The sequence below is a fragment of the Tiliqua scincoides genome, chromosome 3 (assembly GCF_035046505.1).
Source record: "Tiliqua scincoides isolate rTilSci1 chromosome 3, rTilSci1.hap2, whole genome shotgun sequence".
Classification (NCBI taxonomy): Eukaryota; Metazoa; Chordata; class Lepidosauria; order Squamata; family Scincidae; genus Tiliqua; species Tiliqua scincoides.
In genome coordinates this window covers 208,457,379-208,477,105 of record NC_089823.1, presented here as the reverse complement: position 1 = coordinate 208,477,105, position 19,727 = coordinate 208,457,379, and the positions used below count along the sequence as shown (strand labels likewise).

The window sequence follows — 19,727 nt, the reverse complement described above, 5'->3', positions numbered from 1 at the left end:
TAACTGGGTATAAATGATTCCACTTTATTTCTTGAGAACAACAACATGTGTTTTTGTGCCTGTTAACATTGTTTGAGTGAGAATTAGAGAGAAAACCAGACTTTGCAGAGGTCTGGAAAACTGTTGCACATATAACAATGAAACGTTGTATTACCGAGTATGTAAAGGCTCAAGCACTCACAATTTCTGCAGTGTGTCCTCGAAAGGTATAATAGCATTTTCCTGTGTCCACACTCCATAATTTGCAGGTCTTGTCAAAGGACCCAGTAGCAATTTTGTCCCTTAATTTAAAATAAAAATACTGATATTTTCAATGGGAAAAGAATAATAAACCCCATGAAACAGAATGCAAGAGAAAAGTAAAATGTCATTTACTAAAAAAGTAAAAATTATTTTAGATATCAAACAAATAATGCTTTTCAAATCACCTAATACAAATATATATGGATGAGTAAGATAGTTACAATCTAAGGCACATATGGCTATGGTATCTCAATTCCTGAAAAGTTGCATACCCGTAAGGGTTATTAAAAGCAATTGCATAAACCACGTTCCTGTGTCCTTCCAGAGAACGGAGCTCTTCTCCTGATGCCGTGTCCCACAGTTTGCATGTTCTGTCGTAGCTTCCAGTAATAAAGCTGGATTAGGCAAGCAGAAATTAATTTTAAAAAAAAAAACATCTATCCCTCCACCCAACCTTAACCCACTGCTAACTGAAGCCAATTTCTCTAATTCAATCTTTCCCTAATTCAGACTTCTTTTTTGCATAGAATCCTCAAGAAAGGTGACACTAAAAAGATTATCCTAGCCCTTCCAAACATGTGATAACTCCTGTTGTAGCACTTCTAATACTTAATGTATTTTCACAACTGTTTATTAACAGGATTGGCAATTCAGAGTGAAAATACCCCCCCATCACAGCAAGGATATAAATCTGAAAAACAAACAATAAATATTGATTATATAAAAAGTTAACAGTTGCAAATGAGTTATAAGCCAAGCTCAGAAGCTCAACAAACCAAGTTCAGTTTCCCTTTTTGATCTACAGACTATCCCTAGCTGACCACATCACATTCCATGACTTTTAAAATCACCTGTACACTGAAAGCACCCAGATCTACTTCTTACTCTAAAACTTTCTTCCTCCAGCTACCTCCAACTGGCTTTCTGTTATTTCCACTTGCCTTGCTTGCAGCTGTCATTTCCTTTCAGTTCCTCCATTGTGTCACCTTAGTCCTCTCCCCTGCACCCATATGGTGCATATGTCTCTGTATCATAGACATAAATGGAGCTCTACTCTACTCTGATTTTTCTCTGACATTTCCAGTCCTAATACAGATCTTAATAACATTCCTCAACCAGAATCTCAGTACAAGAGATGTTTAGTTGTAAAATACCAAAAATAATTGATAATTAGATGTGTCTTTTTGATTGGGTACTTTGAATTTAAATATCAAAACTTACCTAGAACCAGATTTGTTAAAGGCAACATTAGTCAGTGGCAATATATGTGCCCGAAGCACCTGAAACACAGAAAAGTGAACAATGTAATTTTCATTATAGCCCTAGTGCATTTTGTGTTCATAAATCCTACTGCATATAGATTATTGCAATCTGTGGCATGATCCAGCCAAAGTTAAATTCTTTGAAGTCCCACTGATTTCAGCAGGAGTGTCATAAGCATACACTTAACTCTCCCTTTGAACTTAGGGATGTGCCCTCCATACCATAGGTTGGAAGAGTCAGGAGTTGTAGGTCTCTCCCAGCTTTGCCCACTAGCTTTCCGGGTGTAGCAGCAGCCATGATTGCAGGGACAGGAAGGGGCATTGCAATAGTCTACCAGGAATCCATCTTCCTTGCCAGGTACCATGTCAAGCTGTCCACTGGGTTCAATTGCCTGCATGTCTATTGGATGTGTAGGACAGGATTGGAATTCTATTGGTATACTGTCCACCCTGCTGCCCAACAGTCTCCCTGCCTAAGCTGTCTGGATTGGTCTTGGGCGAGGCATTAGAGTCTCCCTGCCTATTAGTGCTGGGGGGCTTCCAATGTTCATACCAAGGCGCAGCTCAGAATTTCAGATAGGTGCAGCTCAGAATTTCATGGCTGCCAAGTCAACCTCTCCCAGAGGATTTCAGCCCCAACACGTAAGGCAGGTCACTTGTTGGGCATGGTGTTTACTGCTAAGCAAGCATATGGTGATTGGGATGTGAAAGACATTAAAAATCCTGTCCTATTCAGGCATGCTGCTGGACATTCTGGCAACATAAGGCCTTTACAGCTATCACAAAAGGCAACAAGCCATTTGTCACAATCTTCAATGAAGCAGATTATCTGGACTCTTTTCAATCCAGCTTCAGGCCAGGCTTTGGGCAGGAAACGGCCATTTGGTAGATGACCTGTGCCAGGAACTAGACAGGAGGAGTGCAACCCTGATGGTCCTGCTGGATTTCTCAGTGCTTTTTGACACTATCAACCATGGTATCGTTCTGTGCCAACAGGCCAGGATGGGGTTGGAAGCACTGTTTTACTCTTACTATTGAATAAGGAAAATCACTACATTAAGTACTCTTTGCATATATGATGCACTGCTGGCAGCAATCACTGTTCAGGTCAGCTCAGTTTAATCCTTTGCAAACTTGGAGCAAACCTTTGAAAAACTTACCTTATTCAAACATGCTTCCTTCTCCTAGCACAGTACTGCAATCTCAAGTGCTGAATTATTTCTTCTTAGTAATAGCTACATTTGCACAATTTCACCTGTGCCACTAAGTGTAGCATCTCTCCACACTAGAGTGGGTCCTACTCACTTTGGAACTTAGGGTCTTTGGAACCCACAGATTTGACCCAAAGCGGGTTCCAAACCTGTACCTGGAGGGCCCAAAGAGGATTTCCGGATACAACCGGAAGTGTGTTACGGTAGCATCCAGAAGTGTTCTGAGGAACGGGGAGGTCATACATGGCTTCTAAAAAGAATTATGAAGTAACCAATCTAGTTACTTATGACCTAGCCAGATTCAGCTCTAAGAGAAGTTAGCAGTCAAATTAACAAAACATTCAGGAAATTGGTTTAGAACAGAACCACTTTTGTTTTAATTGTGAAAGCTCTAATACTGCGAAAACCGGTAATGGTTAAAAAGAGTGACTTTTGCTAAGGCCAAATGTGAAGAGGCATAAAAATAAAAAAGTGGAGCACAAACCAAACATGGGATGCAGCACAGATATCTGTCCAGCCTTTGTGTGAATATCAGGAGAAGGCTGCACATAAAAAATAGCTGAGCTGCACCCAAACAAATCATAGTATTTCTGAGTAGGACTGAACATATGTGAGAAGTTTTATGACTGTACTTGATTTGATATAGTGATTGTTATGGTCAAATGCACTGATGTCTTCTCACAAAGAGCTTTTTACAGCAGGAATCCAGCTCAGCCTTTACAACACTAAGTGAAAAGTTTGTCCCACCATTTTCGAAGCAGCAAATGCACTACATGCTAGCCAAAAGGTGCAGATCACCTTTCACAAAGAAGTTATCTCCCATGCAGCTGTGACTGAAAACGCTCATTGCTATTGGCGCATGGCTTAAGATCATCACATTCCCACATATTAGCAATAGGCTGAATGACAGGAGGTGCTCTAAAAGGGACAAAGATCTTCCTGTGAGGCTAAGCTTAGCCTCATCCTACTAAGCAGAAGGCAATGTGTTGCTCTTAAAGATCTTGGTATCCCCTTCATGATGCTCTCCTCCATCAAATTCCAGGCCTTCATCCCTTCACATATCACCCTAACTTATCACCCTAACACAGGCTTTCTGAAGGTCTGTGTCCAAGGCAGAACACACCACCACTCAGTAACACAATACAGTGAAATCAGCAACCACCACTACATGGTTTCTGACATGCTTACGTAGTTTTGTACATACTTCAGCTTCCAACACCAGTCTCTCAACAAAGGTACCCAGGAAGTAGATGAGCTCCCTGAAGATGCTGGGTTCTAGCTGGAATTCTTTCATCTCTCTGTTAAATCACTGATTGAGCATTTCCTAGTTAGGGTAGCTCAACAGCGCCATCTGCCCACATGAGACAGATACTGCAATTTATTAAAACGCTGTGCAACTTTGGAAAGTGATGAGTGCTGACAGTCATAGCACTCAAAATGCCTTCACTCCTTTAGACCTTCACTCATCATTTAGAGAACTGGGGTAAAATATTCATGCGACCTGTTTACAGAAGAAACTTTAAAGTGAAATGCCCAAAGCTACTTCAGCCAGACTTGTTATTCCAAGATACCTCCTCTTGCTTTCTAAGGATCTGAGAAACTTGCTTCTTCTGCCTGCCTAGAACTGCAAAACTTGGGAGTTATCAAACTTCTGGTAAGCCACAGTACATTACCAGGGGATTATTTTTGGTTTAGTGAGTCACAAGTAGTGCAGGCCTGCTTACTCAAATACAGACAGGAAGCACTAAAATTTAAACAACCACATTCTGCACTCATATGAAACAAAATAAGCTGTAACAATATGTTCTTACCAGTTGTACTGAATATGTGCAATAACTTTGGAAGAGCAGAATGCCAGCTGCCATGGCATAAATGTTCTCTGAGGCTGTTTAAGTGCCATATCACATATTAAAATAAGCCTTATTTTCTAGCAAACATGTTGATGGGTTCTGAGAACTAAATGTTTACTAAGGGTTTACAATTTTAAAACCTGTATCTTATTTTAAACTGACAGATCAATAATTCCAGTTTGAATGTTATTTTAGATTATATGCAGGTACCACTAACCCCAGCTTGAGAGTTGCCCCAAGACAGAGAGGAAGGCTGCAATCCTAACCACACTTTTCTGAGAGTAAGCCCCATTAAACAAAATAGGACTTACTTCTGAGTAGACCTGGTTAGGATTGTGCAGACCAAAGAAAAACGCATTGAGGTTAAGTTGTAAACCAGCACAATATGAGACAATGTTGAACATTTTTACAATTTACATGCCATAAAAATTAAGGCAGTAGCCTGAATTTGCCATTCCCAAAGTTTTTGGTGCATGAATAAATTTGTAAGCACCCTAACTTTGTTTTAAACCTAAGAAATTTTTAAAATCAAAATCAATTCAATCAATATTCATTTAAAAGTTGTTTGAAAATAATGAGTTTCTGAATATAAGGAGTAGAAGTATACTCATACTTAAGGAGCACACTTTAAGTTTCTGAAAATAAGAAGTAACTGAAAACATAGATCAGAAATTACTTCATGCCCTTACCTTGAAAAGATAGAACTTGTGGTCTACCTGTTGCCCCAGCTTCTCTTGTAATCGCAGTACCAAATTTACAACCTGGTCTTTACGTGAAGCAGTGATGAGAGGCTCTGCCTTCCTAATGTCTTCTACTAAGGCTTCTACATCTGTACTAAAGTACATTAAAAAAAAACCATTTTCATCTTTTGGCAAATATAGACAGTATACAGCATCACAGAATTTAAAGGAATTCAAATGTAAGCTAGTCTAAACTATCCCTATGCAGAATCTTCCACACATCCCACAATAGAAAAACTGCAGCATCCAGATTATAATGGGCTGGCATCCTTCAGTCTCAGACTATGGTATTGCGCTCTGAATAGTGGTTCTGGAACAGAGTGTCCTCTCCAGTGCGTGAAGCCTGGGTAAAGTAGATATGGAGGATAGACTGTTACCCATGCAGCAAATCCCCCCTCTCCATGTCACTGAAATGGTCCAATGGAAAGGCAGAAGCCAATACGGTTGGTTCCAGCGGCGTCGCAGGAGTTGCCAGAACGTGACTGTGTTCAGCCATGAACTGCCTCAGGGACTCTGACTCCGGATTTTGCCTTGAGGTTGACTCCTGAAGCTTTTTCCATAACTGGATGTAGCCACAAGGCAGTGGAGGTTTAAATATTGCTTTCCTGAGCAGGAATTGAACCCAGGCCACAGTGGTGAGAGCGCCGAATCCTAACTACTAGACCACCAGGGATTATAATGGGAAACAAATTCTAAACAAACCTTGGCCACAAAGAGAATGAGCAAGACATCTTCTTCAAGGGCAGAATTCAATAAAGCAATTCAGAAGATGCCGTCCACTACATGTAGGTGACTGTATTAAAATTATTTTTGGTCTTAATTCTTCTCAGTGTTCCAGAGAGAAAGAATTCCAAATTCCATGTATATTTCATGACTACATTTGTTAATAACGTAATTACTGCCATGAGCACAGTCTTCCCACCTGCCATTTTCCCTACAGTGTTTACTCCTTACCCTACTGTCACCAATTTTTTTTGAAATTGAAAAATACTATAAAAAGAATTACTCATAGGCAATTTTTAATAAATTAAATAGACCTAGAACCTTCGGTAACTTCTCATAGATTTCCCAATTGTGGTCATTTAGTTTGCTTTTCATTGCTTCAATTTTAATGTTACTTTTTTGAACATGAGTGATTCATTTTGAATATAGCATTCCACATGAAGCCTCACTGGTGACTTACACATGCCTACAGTGTATTTTAGAACAAGTGGTGAGATTTTACATGACTATTTGAACATAAATTGTCTCAGTTTTATTAACATGTTTTATTGTTTTTAATTTCTAACAGAATGTTTGAGTATCTAAAGAAAAAATAACATGACTTTAAAAATCATGTGATTTTAAAAAATCATTTTATTAACATGTTTTATTGTTTTTAATTTCTAACAGAATGTTTGCGTATCTAAAGAAAAAATAACATGACTTTAAAAATCATGTGATTTTAAAAAATTATGCACTTGGCATCGTGCTTCTAACTGGAATGAAAAAGTTTAAATCCTCTTTAAACCTAAAAGAAAACCTTCTAAAAACAGCTTCAGATCTTATGTTATCTTTAAAGCACAACAGCATCACTGGGAAGAAATATACAGTCTACAAATCTGGTTCCTGTTTGTGATGGATTTTTGCATAGACATTTGCAGTCCATGGAAAAGATGTTCCATTCTATCCCTACATAATAGATATTCCATAGGAAATGATGTCCAAAGGAGATTCGCAAGGATCACATCAGTCAGGCATACTGGTAATAGTGCATGTAAAGCGGTGGGGCATCCTAACATGGGACTGAGTCCTTGCAGTCCTTCATGCACTGGCTCAGTGTGCCACAAACATGCTATAAAGCATATCTGCGACCACTTGCAAGCTGGCTGGGCCGGTGCAAAGGCTCATGCCAGATCCCAACACCAGCCAGCACATATGTTTGCACCAGGTGGCACAGGGGCATGAGGAGGATGGTGGGAGGATGCTTCGGAGGTGGAGAGAGGCATTTTTGGGCGGGGGAAGGGCTGAATGGGGGAGGACCAGGTCCGGGAGGGGGCAGAAATGGTGGAGGCCTCCACCATATCCTAACCCATGCTACTGGGCTCAGCAGCCCAATATGGGTTTCTTGGATTTGCACCAGCTATATAGCTGGCATGGATCCCAGAAGCCCTAGAGGTGTGGCTGGGGTTTTACTAGAAGTAAGGGAAAAAATATCCCCTTACCCAGCCTGCTCCTAAGCTGCACTGGATGCAGCACAGGCCATGAAGCCTGGCTGCACCAACACAGTTTAGGATTAGACTGCCCATGCCAGTCTTCTGCAACATTCCTGGGACAACTTGGATTTAACTCTGGAACTCTACCTTGATAGTCATAAACCTAGCATTAATTATGACTGTGATGAGCAGATTTTACATGTTCCATAAGAACATAAGAACAGCCCCACTGCATCAGGCCATAGGCCCATCTAGTCCAGCTTCCTGTATCTCACAGCGGCCCACCAAATGCCCCAGGGAGCACACCAGATAACAAGAGACCTCATCCTGGTGCTCTCCCCTACATCTGGCATTCTGACTTAACCCATTCCTAAAATCAGGAGGTTGCGCATACACATCATGGCTTGTACCCCATAATGGATTTTTCCTCCAGAAACTCGTCCAATCCCCTTTTAAAGGCGTCTAGGCTAGACGCCAGCACCACATCCTGTGGCAAGGAGTTCCACAGACCGACCACGCGCTGAGTAAAGAAATATTTTCTTTTGTCTGTCCTAACCCGCCCAACACTCAATTTTAGTGGATGTCCCCTGGTTCTGGTATTATGTGAGAGTGTAAAGAGCATCTCCCTATCCACTCTGTCCATCCCCTGCATAATTTTGTATGTCTCAATCATGTCCCCCCTCAAGCGTCTCTTTTCTAGGCTGAAGAGGCCCAAACGCCGTAGCCTTTCCTCATAAGGAAGGTGCCCCAGCCCCGTAATCATCTTAATCATTCCACTGCACATCAGGGCTCCCAAAGTAAAAGTTACATCAGAAAGATGAAAAACTAAGGCTAACATATCTGAAAATAATAACAAGTATTTATATACCACCTTTCTGGCCATTTGATTGCTACTTTGGCTTTATTCAAGGTGGTTTACATGGGCAGGCTTACATGGGCAGATTTTCTCTAAACCCCCAAAGGAGTTTTTACAATGAACAGAGAAGCTCAATCTTTCAAGAACTGACTACATTCCAGGTGGATCTTCTCACAGTCTGGTCACATTCTTGCTGCTGTCTCCTCCCACACAGACAATCACTGCAGATACTCGCCTATAAGTCGATCTCACAGATAAGTCGAGGGCAGGTTTTGAGAAAAAAATCATGGAATTTTCTATGGCCCTCAGATACGTTGGGGGTTAAACTTAGGGGGGTGTCTGACTATAGTTTTGTCTGATTTTACCCAAGGCCAGATCCTGAAAAATAACCTACCACTAATTGTTACCTAAGAACTGTACAGCCTCTAATTTATTAAAAACATAGTAAAAGATCATAAGATACATTTTTATTTTTAAATTCTGGTCTTCACCACCTTTTTGTAAACACTATCCGTGTACTGTAAACAACATACTACTAGAACAGTGGTTCCCAACCTGGAATTCATGTACTCCCAGGGACACTCAACTGGACCTTTTGGGGTACTTGAAAAGGAATGGAATGATGGCAGAAAAAGGCAGGTTGTGCTCCAGAATGCTTTGCAGGGCCAGCAAGGCAGGAAGGAAGGTAACTAGTTGACTGTGAAAGCCCCACCAATAGCTAGTTTTTGGTCATCAATTCATCTATGAACCAGTGATTGAAAACCAGCACAGTAAAAAAGCTGAAACATAATATGGAAAGTGATCAATCACCCAGAATTTCTCAGCACACTTCTGGTGCAAAACAGTGCAAAGGCAGTCTTCTTCAAAAAGATTAAAAGAGAAAACACTGTGATAAATACATGAAGTCTGGGCTTTCATATAGAGGAGATGAGGGCTTGTATTATTAATTACAAACATTTTGCTAATATGAAGGGTACAATTTATGGAAATAGGCTGCCAAGAGATATGCAAGTGAAAAAGGTTGGGAACCACTGCAGGAGATCCAGCCTTTGCAAAACAGAACCAGGCTGCAACAGCATTTGCAAAATGGAACAAAGGAGAATAAAAGGTTAACTTTGGCTGGAATTTCCCAGCAAAGTTACTATAGAAACTAATCTCTGCATTGCTTCTAATGACCCCCTTCAGCAAGAAAGGAAACTTTTCAGAGTTGAAAAGCTCTGCCCTCTGATTGACCTGGAGATAAGGCAAAGTGATAATTGGTTGATTACTTGGCAAAAATTTTAAGTACTATAGGTACTATACTTATAGGTACTTAACTATACTATATTATAGGTACTATACTTATAGGTACTTAACTATACTATATTAAGTACTATAGGTACTTAATATAGTATAGTATCTACTGTATAATTATAATAATTAAAATATAATATAATAATTATATTATATATTATTATAGAATTATAGTTACAGATGTCTTATGGATTCTGGAGTTCTTCTTGCAAGTACTTCCCCTATGTCTTATATTTGGTAGTACCCTATGCCCCTCTGCAGATAATGAATTTGTTGGCTCCCCAAAATGCTGTCATTTCATATGTTTGAATTTTCAGCCATAGAGAGTGCTCAAATAAATTCATGGACATAATGCCCGTACCAAGGAAAATTGGACTAGGCACTTATACCTCAGAATAAACCACCTAAAAGTGAATGGTGTAGCAGGGTGAACTGTAATGTTCATCATGACCATAAAGACTACAATCCCTTCTTAGTTGTTTAGCAGCTTTGTGCATATCATTCAAATTGTTCTGTCCCAGCAGGCAGTTCTATTGCCTACAATAGAATATGATACTCACGCAGCACTGAGAAAGAGTAAATCTATGGATTTGGTTTTCACTTCCCCACCTTGAACATATTCCAAAATAATGCCTTTGAAGAAGAAAACAAGACAATTATTAATTCAATGTCAAGCTGACTTCTGATAACAAACACTACAAAGGGTGACCTTTACTTTGGTAAAATCCTACTGATCTCAGAAATTCAACTTCTAATTTAAACCATGTAAGAAAGGAGCAGAATCAGACAGACAGCTTGTCTGTTTTGGCATTAACACATTGTAGGACATAGGACAAGGGCGAAAGAACTGGCAAACTAGGAGCACATGCCCTAGCAATTTTTGGACTTGTGTTCCTTAAACAATAGCTGCTGCCCACACTGCTACTATTGCTCAAGATAAACTGCTTTGGAAGCTCAGAAGAGTTTATGATATGGTTTCAGGAACTGTAGTTCAAAAGGAAAATGTTCAGCGTTCTATTGTCCGCACAGCTATGCTTGAGCTCCCCCAAAGTACTGCTGCTCTTTTGGATTCCAGCTCTTTTGGATCCCAGCTTTAAAAAAAAACAAAACACTAGAAATGTTTTAAAACAAATGATATATTGATGATACCGTTGGAATTCAAAGTCATCCAACATGGCCTAAATAACTTAAGAAAATCACTACCACAAAATTGGAAACATGCACAAAAGATCATTTCGGCTGGTGCACCAGCTGCGTCCGTACTTGGATCGTGCAGACCTGGCCACGGTGATCCATGCTACGGTGACATCGAGGTTAGATTATTGTAACGCGCTTTATGTGGGGCTGCCCCTGAAGACGGTTCGGAAACTGCAATTAGTGCAGAATGCGGCGGCCCGTGTGGTCACTGGAGCTAGGCGGTTTGACTCTGTCAGCCCGCTTCTCCGGGGGCTACATTGGCTGCCCATTCGTTTCCGGGCCCAATTCAAGGTGCTGGTTTTGACCTTTAAAGCTCTATACTGCTCTGGGACAGGCTATCTTAGAGATCGCCTACTCCCGTACAGTCCGGCTCATCCTCTCAGGTCATCAGAGAAGGCCTTTCTACAAGTGCTGCCGCCTAAGGAGGTATGTGGGGCGGCAGCAAGAAATAGGGCCTTCTCAGTAGTGGCACCAAAGTTGTGGAACTCCCTTCCCCTTGACTTGAGAATGGCTCCCTCTCTTGAGACTTTTCAGCGAGGCCTGAAGACCTTGTTGTTTAACCAAGCCTTCTGACTTCATGGCCTTTTTAACATCTTTTATATATCTTTTAGTTGCTTTTTACAGGCCTGATTCCTCTGCTGTTTTATGCTCTTTTATTCTTTTATCTGACTACTGTTTTTATGGGTTATGCTAATGTGTTTTTAATATGTTTTTATCGGTTTGTGAAATTATGTTTTAATCTCTTTTATATGTTAGCCACCCTGGGTCCCTTTGGGGAGAAGGGCGGGATATAAATAAAGTTTTATTATTATTATTATTTTTTCTATGATCTTTTTAGAAGTAACAGAAGGGAGAAAGTAGCTTTGCTAGTGTTTAACATTATTTTGTTTGTTTGAAAGGGCTACAGAAACATGTCCAGGCTAAGTGGAACACGATATTCCTGTGTTACTAAGATTACTGTATAGGTGGGACCTCAAAATTCGATGATTTGGTATCCATTGATTTGACTTACCACTGATGCAGAGGTCCACCTTTAAGCGCCTTGTAACAAGGAAAAAACACCAAAATTCAATTTCCTACCACTGTTAATTTCATTCCATTAGATTCTATTATTCTCCCCATCTAGTGGATAAATGTCATATAGTGTCTATACAAATGTGTTCAGGGGCGACAATAGAGGAGTAAGAAACCTGGAAGAGTGTCTTTAAAGCTATTTTTCCACTGTCTTGATATCCATAGTTTCTTTTTCTTTTTTTTTTTAATCCAGTAGAGGTTCCAGAACGGAACCCCAGTGGATAACGAGGCACAACCTGTACTCAGCTCCTAATTTTTTTCTTCAGTGTAATATGTAAAATGTTACAAACATAGGGGGATGGGACAGAATCACTGTCTAGGATAGCCATTTTCAATTGTTAGTCACTGTGCCATGAATGGCCTGCAGGTGTGACATGGGTGTTTGGGGGAGGGTCGTTTATTAGTCGGGCCATTGGGGGATGTGAGCCCCCCACCAACAGCATGTCAAAAAAATTGATGCTGTGCCTTGTTTTAGTACCTTGTCAATGTGCCATGAGACAAAAAAGGTTGAAAATCACTGCTCTAGGAAGTGCTTGTGACACCCATATAGCAACAACGCACACAGTGCAAGAAAAGTGCTAATGTGAAGTGGAGTTCCTGGAGTTTTCCCTACTATAGAAAAATCAACTTGATTCCTGCAACAATTGAGTAACAGTTGCACTCTTACAAGGGCCAAATCTTGAAAAAATTACTTAAAGAACACTATTAAATCAATACATGAAAATATGTATTTGTTATCTCTTAAATCATACAACAGCCCTGGAAGTCAGGCCAACATTATTACCCCTACACTGCAGATACAGGGTTAAGGTGAGAGACAGTGATTTGTCAAAGATGACCCAATGAATAGAGGTGCTTGTTTCTGGTGAGTAAGAAAGGTTTACTTACACCCTAAGTCTGACTGAAAACAATGGGTTTACTTATGAGTAAGGTAAATAACTCAGTTTTCAAACACCTCTACCAATGAATTCATAACAGAGGCAGCATTAGAAAGGGGGCTACTCAATTCATGGTTTACAACACTTAGCCATGAATACACTGCACCCATTTTCTACCCCAGCATGTTTAACAAAACTAGAATTGTTTAGATACACTTCTGTGATATTTTAAAAGCACTAACAGTAGATAACTAGACTGTGAAGATGCTGAGAGTCACTTTAATGTCCCAAGGTACCTTTTACATATGAAAGCAGAATGAAGTGGTAGTGTAGGGCAGGTAGCTGAAATGCTTCCTATGTATGCATCAACAGAATTTCAGACTAGTACTTTAATCCCAAACACATTTATTTGAAAGTACGTATAACTGATTTCAATGCAAGTTGCATCCAAGTAAGGTTTTAAGAGAATGCTGTTAAACCAATACTCCTGACAGTTTGACACCGGTACTTTCAAAGAATAGCAGATCACAGCGTAGAACACTGATGGTATAAAAGTAGAAATCAATATACTGCCTTTGTTTACCAATTAAAGATCTTCCAAATGCAACAGTGCATATGTCACCTTACTAAGTGTAACTCAGGCACAACCCTGTGCATGTCTGCTCAAAAGTACGTGCCACTACGTTCAGTGGGGTTTACTCCCAGGAAAGGTTGTATAGGATTGCAGCCTTAGGCTGGCAGTAAACCCAAACACAATGGGATTTACTTCTAAGTAGACATGCATAGGATTGTGCTAGAAGACTGCAATCCAATGCCCCCTTACTTGGAGTAGGAGTCCCCCTTACTTGGAGTAATTGAAGTCAATGGAAATTATGTCTGCATAGGGTTGGGTTGTCTGACACATATAGGAGCAAGTTGCTCACCACATTTACCGCTACTGGAATCTGTGTATTTCAGTATAAGTAGTTTGTGGCTTGCACTTTAATGTTACTTCCTTGTTGTCTGTGGGAACCATTATTTCACAGATTTGGTCAGTGACTGCCACGTGTTACACCAGTGTTTCTCAAACTGTGGGTTAGGACCCACTGGGTGGGTCACAAGCTAATTTCAGGTGGGTCCCCATTCATTTCAATATTTTATTTTTAATATATTAGACTTGATGCTACCATAGCATGTGACTGCATTTGGGGAAATGTTACAGACCTGTACTTTTAACAAGCTACTATGTATATTCTTTTAACAATGTTAGTAAATGCGACTTACTCCTGGGTAAGTGTGGATAGGATTGCAGCCTAGGATTGTTAAAATTTTTCCTGCTTGATTATGTCACTTCCGGTCATGTGTGAGAACCACTGTGTTACGCAAAAGGCTGTAACAATCAGGTTTTCATATAGCAGGAAGGTATTTAGCAGAATGTAACTTCAAGGCAAACAACTACTTACTGTATTTAAATACACCAGAAGCAAGAAATCTGCCAGGGAAGTGGTTGGACCATTAGATAATGCAGCAATAAAAGGAAAGGTTAAAGAGGATATGAGAATTGCAGAGAAGTTGAATCAACTGTTTGTCTCTGTCTTCACTACAGAAGACATAAGGCAGACATCTATGCCTGAACTGAATAGGTCAATCAGCTTAACCAAAGCAGATTGCGAAGTGCTCCAAAAGAACTTTCCAAATGGGTGAATGGGCAACCAAATGGGGTTCTGGAAAAACTGGTGGAAAACATACTAGAAAATTAATTAAGTATATAGAAGAATGAGCCTTGCTGAAGGAAAATGAGTATGGTTTCTGCAAAAACTCAGAGATACCCTTCTATAGTGACTCTCTGAGGAGGTCAATAGGCATGTGGATGGAGAAGTTCCTTGTGATACTTGGACTTTCAAAAAACTTTTGACACAGTCCAAAATCAAAGGCTCTTGAATAAACTTAGCAGTAGAGGTCAGGTCTCTTCTGAATTGCTAACTGGTTAAAGAACAGATAGCAGAAAGCAGGAATAAATTTAACAGTTTTCACGTGGAGGAAGTAAGAATTGGGGTACCCAAGAAGCTGTCTTTGGATGAGTGCTTTTAAACTTGTCTATGATCTAGAGTTAGGGATCAGCAGTGCGGTGGGCAGATTAGCAGATGATACTAAACTATTCAGGATGGTAAAAACCAAAGCAGAGTGCTCCAAAAGAACTCTCCAAACTACATGAAGGGGCAATCAAATGGCAAATGAGATTCATGATTAAGATTTATAAAAGTATGCATGGCAAAGTGAGATAAGTTTTTCTCTCACACAACCAGAGGTAGTCCAAAGAAACTGACTGGCAGGAGATTTAGTATGGATAACAGGAGATATTTCTTCACATGGCACATAATTAATCTATATAATTCATTGCCAAGATGTGGTGATGGCTGTTAGCTTGGACGGCTTGAAAGGGACACTGGAAAAATTCATAGAACACAGGTGGCTACCTATCACCAGCTATCAGTCAGGATGGCTATGTGCTACCCCCAAGCTCAGTGGCAGTTCGCAATATGCAACCCCAAAAGAGCACCAGGTGCAGGGGAGGAATGGCAGGAGAAAAGTACAGTATGCCTTTTTCTACTGCTTATGGTCTTCTCAGACAGGATGCTGAATTAAATGGGGCTTTGACTTGATCTATCAGGGTATTCTTCTATTAACTTTCTGCAATTCTTCTCCTCAGACATCAGTTTTGCAAGCAAGCAGGGTCCTATTCGCATTATCTTTGAGCCTCAGGACACCTGCAACTTTTAGCCAAGCTATGCTGAATTTTAGCTGCGCAGCTATGAGATGAGCATGCTTACTGTGACATGGTAAAGTCATCCCAGATCACCTTTAGGTACATTAGTCATAAGAACAACTTTTTTTCAAGCAGTTTTTATTGAATCCCAGAAACAGCAGTCAGCATGCACATGGCTGGTTTTGTTCATGGCAGTTCAGCTAAATGTCAACATGGACAATCAAAAAACTTCATACGCCTGAGCAGAAATGGTTCTGTAACTATGACCTGGATTTAATAATCTCACTGTGAATTATATCAATAAGTCTTCAGTCAAGGGAATGAACCCATGGTATTAGAAGCAGTAAGTTACATAAACTGTATTCGCAAGACATTCTTCTTCTTAGGCTGCAATCCTAAACACACTTTCCTGAAAGTAAACCCCACTGAACAAAATAGGATTTACTACTGAGTAGACCTGGTTAGGATTGTGCCCTTAAACTCTTCTCCCTGTCTTGTCTCCCCATTGACTAGTCACTAGCAGCTAATTTGTAAAAACTGAACACCCTAAGAAGCTACAACAGCATTTCTCAACCATTTGTTCCCTTGCCATACCAGTTTGTATGGTCCACCTATTGGAAGTACCACCAGAAGTAACAGGCGATGATGTCATCACCAGTTACTTCCAGATTGGAAGGCCAGATGTAATATGACAAACACCAGTAAGAGGCTCAGAGCAGTTGAGATGACTTTATAGAGCACATGAAAAGTGCATTGTGAAGCTCTGCTTGCCAAGCTGAAGGTCCAATTCTATCCAGTTTTTCAGTGCTGGTGCAGCCCATAGGGCATGCACTACATCCTGCTGTGGGGAGGAAGTCAGAGGCCTTCCTAAGGTATGTACACCCATACATCCCCAAGGTAGGTAAAACAAGACATTTGTTCCCTTGCCTCAAGGCTGCATTATGGTTGCACCGGTGTTGGAAAGTTGAATAGGATTGGAATCCTGATGAATTTTATTCACAATTTTTAAAACATATTTTTACTGCACAAGTAGAACTCTTCAGGAAAGCACATTTGGAGGACAGAATTGTTCAGTACTGCAATATTTAGAAGTGAATAAAATTTTCACAGGTGTTAATACAAAAAAATGAAAAGAAAACAGATGAAACAGCAGTATGTATTGGTCTTATATATTTGTTCAATTAGGATGAGAGATGAGAGGCCCCTAGTCCCTGCAGGGCCCCGGGCTTCAGCCTAATCAGCCTTATGTATAATACGGCCCTGCCAGTACAACTGGTTGAGAAACACTGAACTAAAAGAATGCCTCTTATCCCCAAATGGGCAGGGGTGGCTATTTGGCAGTAAGTGGAAGGGCACTCTGCACTTGCTCAGAGGCACCCTTTTGCTACTGCTGCTGCGACATCACACATCATGGCTGAGGCTTCACTTCCACCCACACGCGCCCCATTTGATATAATGGGATTCACAGGACGTCCCAGTCCACATGCCTGTGAGCTGAGCCTGCCTGGCCACAGGAAAAGAGGTTCCTTACTCAGGAGTAAGTCCACTGTCTTCAATTGGCTTACTCTCAGGAAAGTGTGCGCAGAAGGCAGCCTGAGCCCCCAGGCTGTGTGCCCCCCTCAGCGCCCCTCTCCAGTCTCCCACCCCCGCCCCCAAGCCCTCCTCTCCCTGTCCTTTCCCCCGATGACGCCCTCACACAGGGATGCACTCCCCCCCCCCCCCGGCCTGCAACCGTTCCGCACCCGGCGGGTAATAGCGCAGCAAGAACCGCTTCAGCTTCATCGTGGTCCCGGGTACCGCACCCGCCTCAAACTCGGCCTCGTTGCCATGGAAACCAGACAAACCGACGCTCCGGCGCATTGCGCAGGCGCGGGCGAGGTCCCGTGGGCTCCGCCCCCAGAGGGCTGCAGGTGGGGCGTCGTGGCGGGAGGGTCTGTTCTGTGCGGAGGCGCCACAAGCTTTTCTTTGCTCGTTGCTGCGGCAACGGGGGAGGAGGCCGAGACGGTGGGGAAGCTGCGCTTCATGCAGCATCAGAGTGGGCTGAGGCTGTAGTCCCGTCCACACCTACCTGGGAGTAAGCCCCTTTGGCTATAGTGGGCCTTACTTCTGAGTAGGCTGTGGGAAGAGCATGGCAGTGGGAGCCTGGGCTCTGCTGAGTCCAGAGGGGGCTGAGGCTGCATCCCATCCACACCCACCTGGGAGTAAGCCCCATTGACTCTAGTGGGCCTGAGTAGACATGCACAGGCTGTGGGAAGAGCATGGCAGTGAGAGGCTTGGCTCTGCTGTCCAGAGGGGGCTGAGGCTGCAATCCTGTCCACACTTACCTGGGCGTAAGGCCCATTGACTCTAATAGGATTCCTTCTTGGACAAACCAGCAGGTTTGCAGCCAACTAGCTGAAGAGAATCTATTTTCAAAACTGACCATCCTGTGTTGTTTGCTTCAGTTGTGGTCATTCTTAATCCTGCTCAGGACCCAAACAAACCCCACTGAAAGACAAGTATGTCCAGGGAGCCTCTGAAGACTGTTTTCAGAAATGATCACATAGACAGTTATGAACAAAATACGCACAGTAAGAAAGCCAAGTGGTGACAGACATGAAAAGATTTCCATTTTAAATTTAAAAGACAGCATTATAGGTCAACACAATTATGGTATCCAGTCAAAGTTTAATAATCCATCACTCTTTCAAAGCATTCCTGTGACTCCCTGCTAACTTTTCCTTTGAAGACAGCTCTTTCATGTTTCAAAGACAGGAAATGATACAATAGCAGAGGGATTCTGAAATACTTTGTGGAATAAGATATCTTGACTCTTTAAATGGATTTGTTTGTTTGATTGTTACATTTGTGTTTAGGAATTAATATGTGAAGTAATGGTGAGACAGAGGCCATGTACTATTTTAATGAAACAGCTCTTCTAGGGAGTAGAGTAGAGAGACCTTTATTGGCATTAATTCATGTTCCAACAAATGAGTCATAGTGAGTCAACAAAAAAAGACATAGTGGAAATGGAAAAGGTGCAAAAGAGAGCGACTAAGTTGATTACGGGGCTGGGGCACCTTCCTTATGAGGAAAGGCTAAGGCGTTTGGGCCTCTTCAGCCTAGAAAAGAGACGCTTGAGGGGGGACATGATTGAGACATACAAAATTATGCAGGGAATGGACAGAGTGGATAGGGAGATGCTCTTTACACTCTCACATAATACCAGAACCAGGGGACATCCACTAAAATTGAGTGTTGGGCGGGTTAGGACAGACAAAAGAAAATATTTCTTTACTCAGCGTGTGGTTGGTCTGTGGAACTCCTTGCCACAGGATGTGGTGCTGGCATCTAGCCTAGACGCCTTTAAAAGGGGATTGGACAAGTTTCTGGAGGAAAAATCCATTATGGGGTACAAGCCATGATGTGTATGCGCAACCTCCTGATTTTAGAAATGGGTTATGTCAGAATGCCAGATGCAAGGGAGGGCACCAGGATGAGGTCTCTTGTTATCTGGTGTGCTCCCTGGGGCATTTGGTGGGCCGCTGTGAGATACAGGAAGCTGGACTAGATGGGCCTATGGCCTGATCCAGTGGGGCTGTTCTTATGAGTCATTAAAGTAAAATAAGATGTAAAATAATAGGAAAAACAGCTCTTCTAAAGTGTTCTGAATAGGGACTTTAGAATAGTTTCCTGGTTCACATGCAGCAGCAAATGTACTTTGCAACATGTGCAATGGTTTGCTATAGTTATTGTTTGCTATAGTTATAGTTATGTGAAAAGGCTTATTTGCAAACACATGGTTCTCAAGTTCAAGAGCAGCCTGAGCCGCATTTTATTTGAGTCTGGGTTTTGTAGCTGAAGACACTTCAAATAAAAGCTATAATTTATATAAAAGCTATAATTATATAATTTATAATATATAAAAGCTATAATTTCTGAACTATTCCTGTAGTTAGCTATTCTTAGGCCAAATGTCATTCTTCATTCAAATGTGTTAATTTAACCTCCTCTGGGTAATGCAGCTGTCAAGAGTTTAAATACATAGTCTTGTAACATGTAGTTTGGTCATGTGAAATATTTTTAGTTACATTATATCCAACACTTGTCCAAGGAGTTCAAGTATATTGTACAATCTCTCTCCCCCTCCCCCTCCTCTTTTATGCTTACAACCATTCTCTTAGGTAGATTAAGCTGAGAGAG

The 19,727-nt window shown here is 41.3% G+C and overlaps 1 protein-coding gene across 1 annotated transcript in view; it reads right to left on the bottom strand.

Annotated features, from left to right (window-relative positions):
- The window catches only part of DAW1 (dynein assembly factor with WD repeats 1), a 31,796-nt gene extending 14,454 nt beyond the window's left edge, over positions 1 to 17,342 (bottom strand). The window contains exons 1-6 of the mRNA XM_066621858.1: positions 17,288 to 17,342; positions 10,211 to 10,283; positions 5,256 to 5,400; positions 1,465 to 1,523; positions 516 to 638; positions 182 to 281 (exon numbers count right to left, since the gene is read on the bottom strand). Coding sequence (XP_066477955.1) covers positions 182 to 281; positions 516 to 638; positions 1,465 to 1,523; positions 5,256 to 5,400; positions 10,211 to 10,283; positions 17,288 to 17,327 — 540 coding nt within the window. The 5' untranslated portion in view covers positions 17,328 to 17,342. The remainder of the gene's footprint in view (positions 1 to 181; positions 282 to 515; positions 639 to 1,464; positions 1,524 to 5,255; positions 5,401 to 10,210; positions 10,284 to 17,287) is intronic.
- Between the last annotated feature and the right edge of the window lie 2,385 nt (positions 17,343 to 19,727).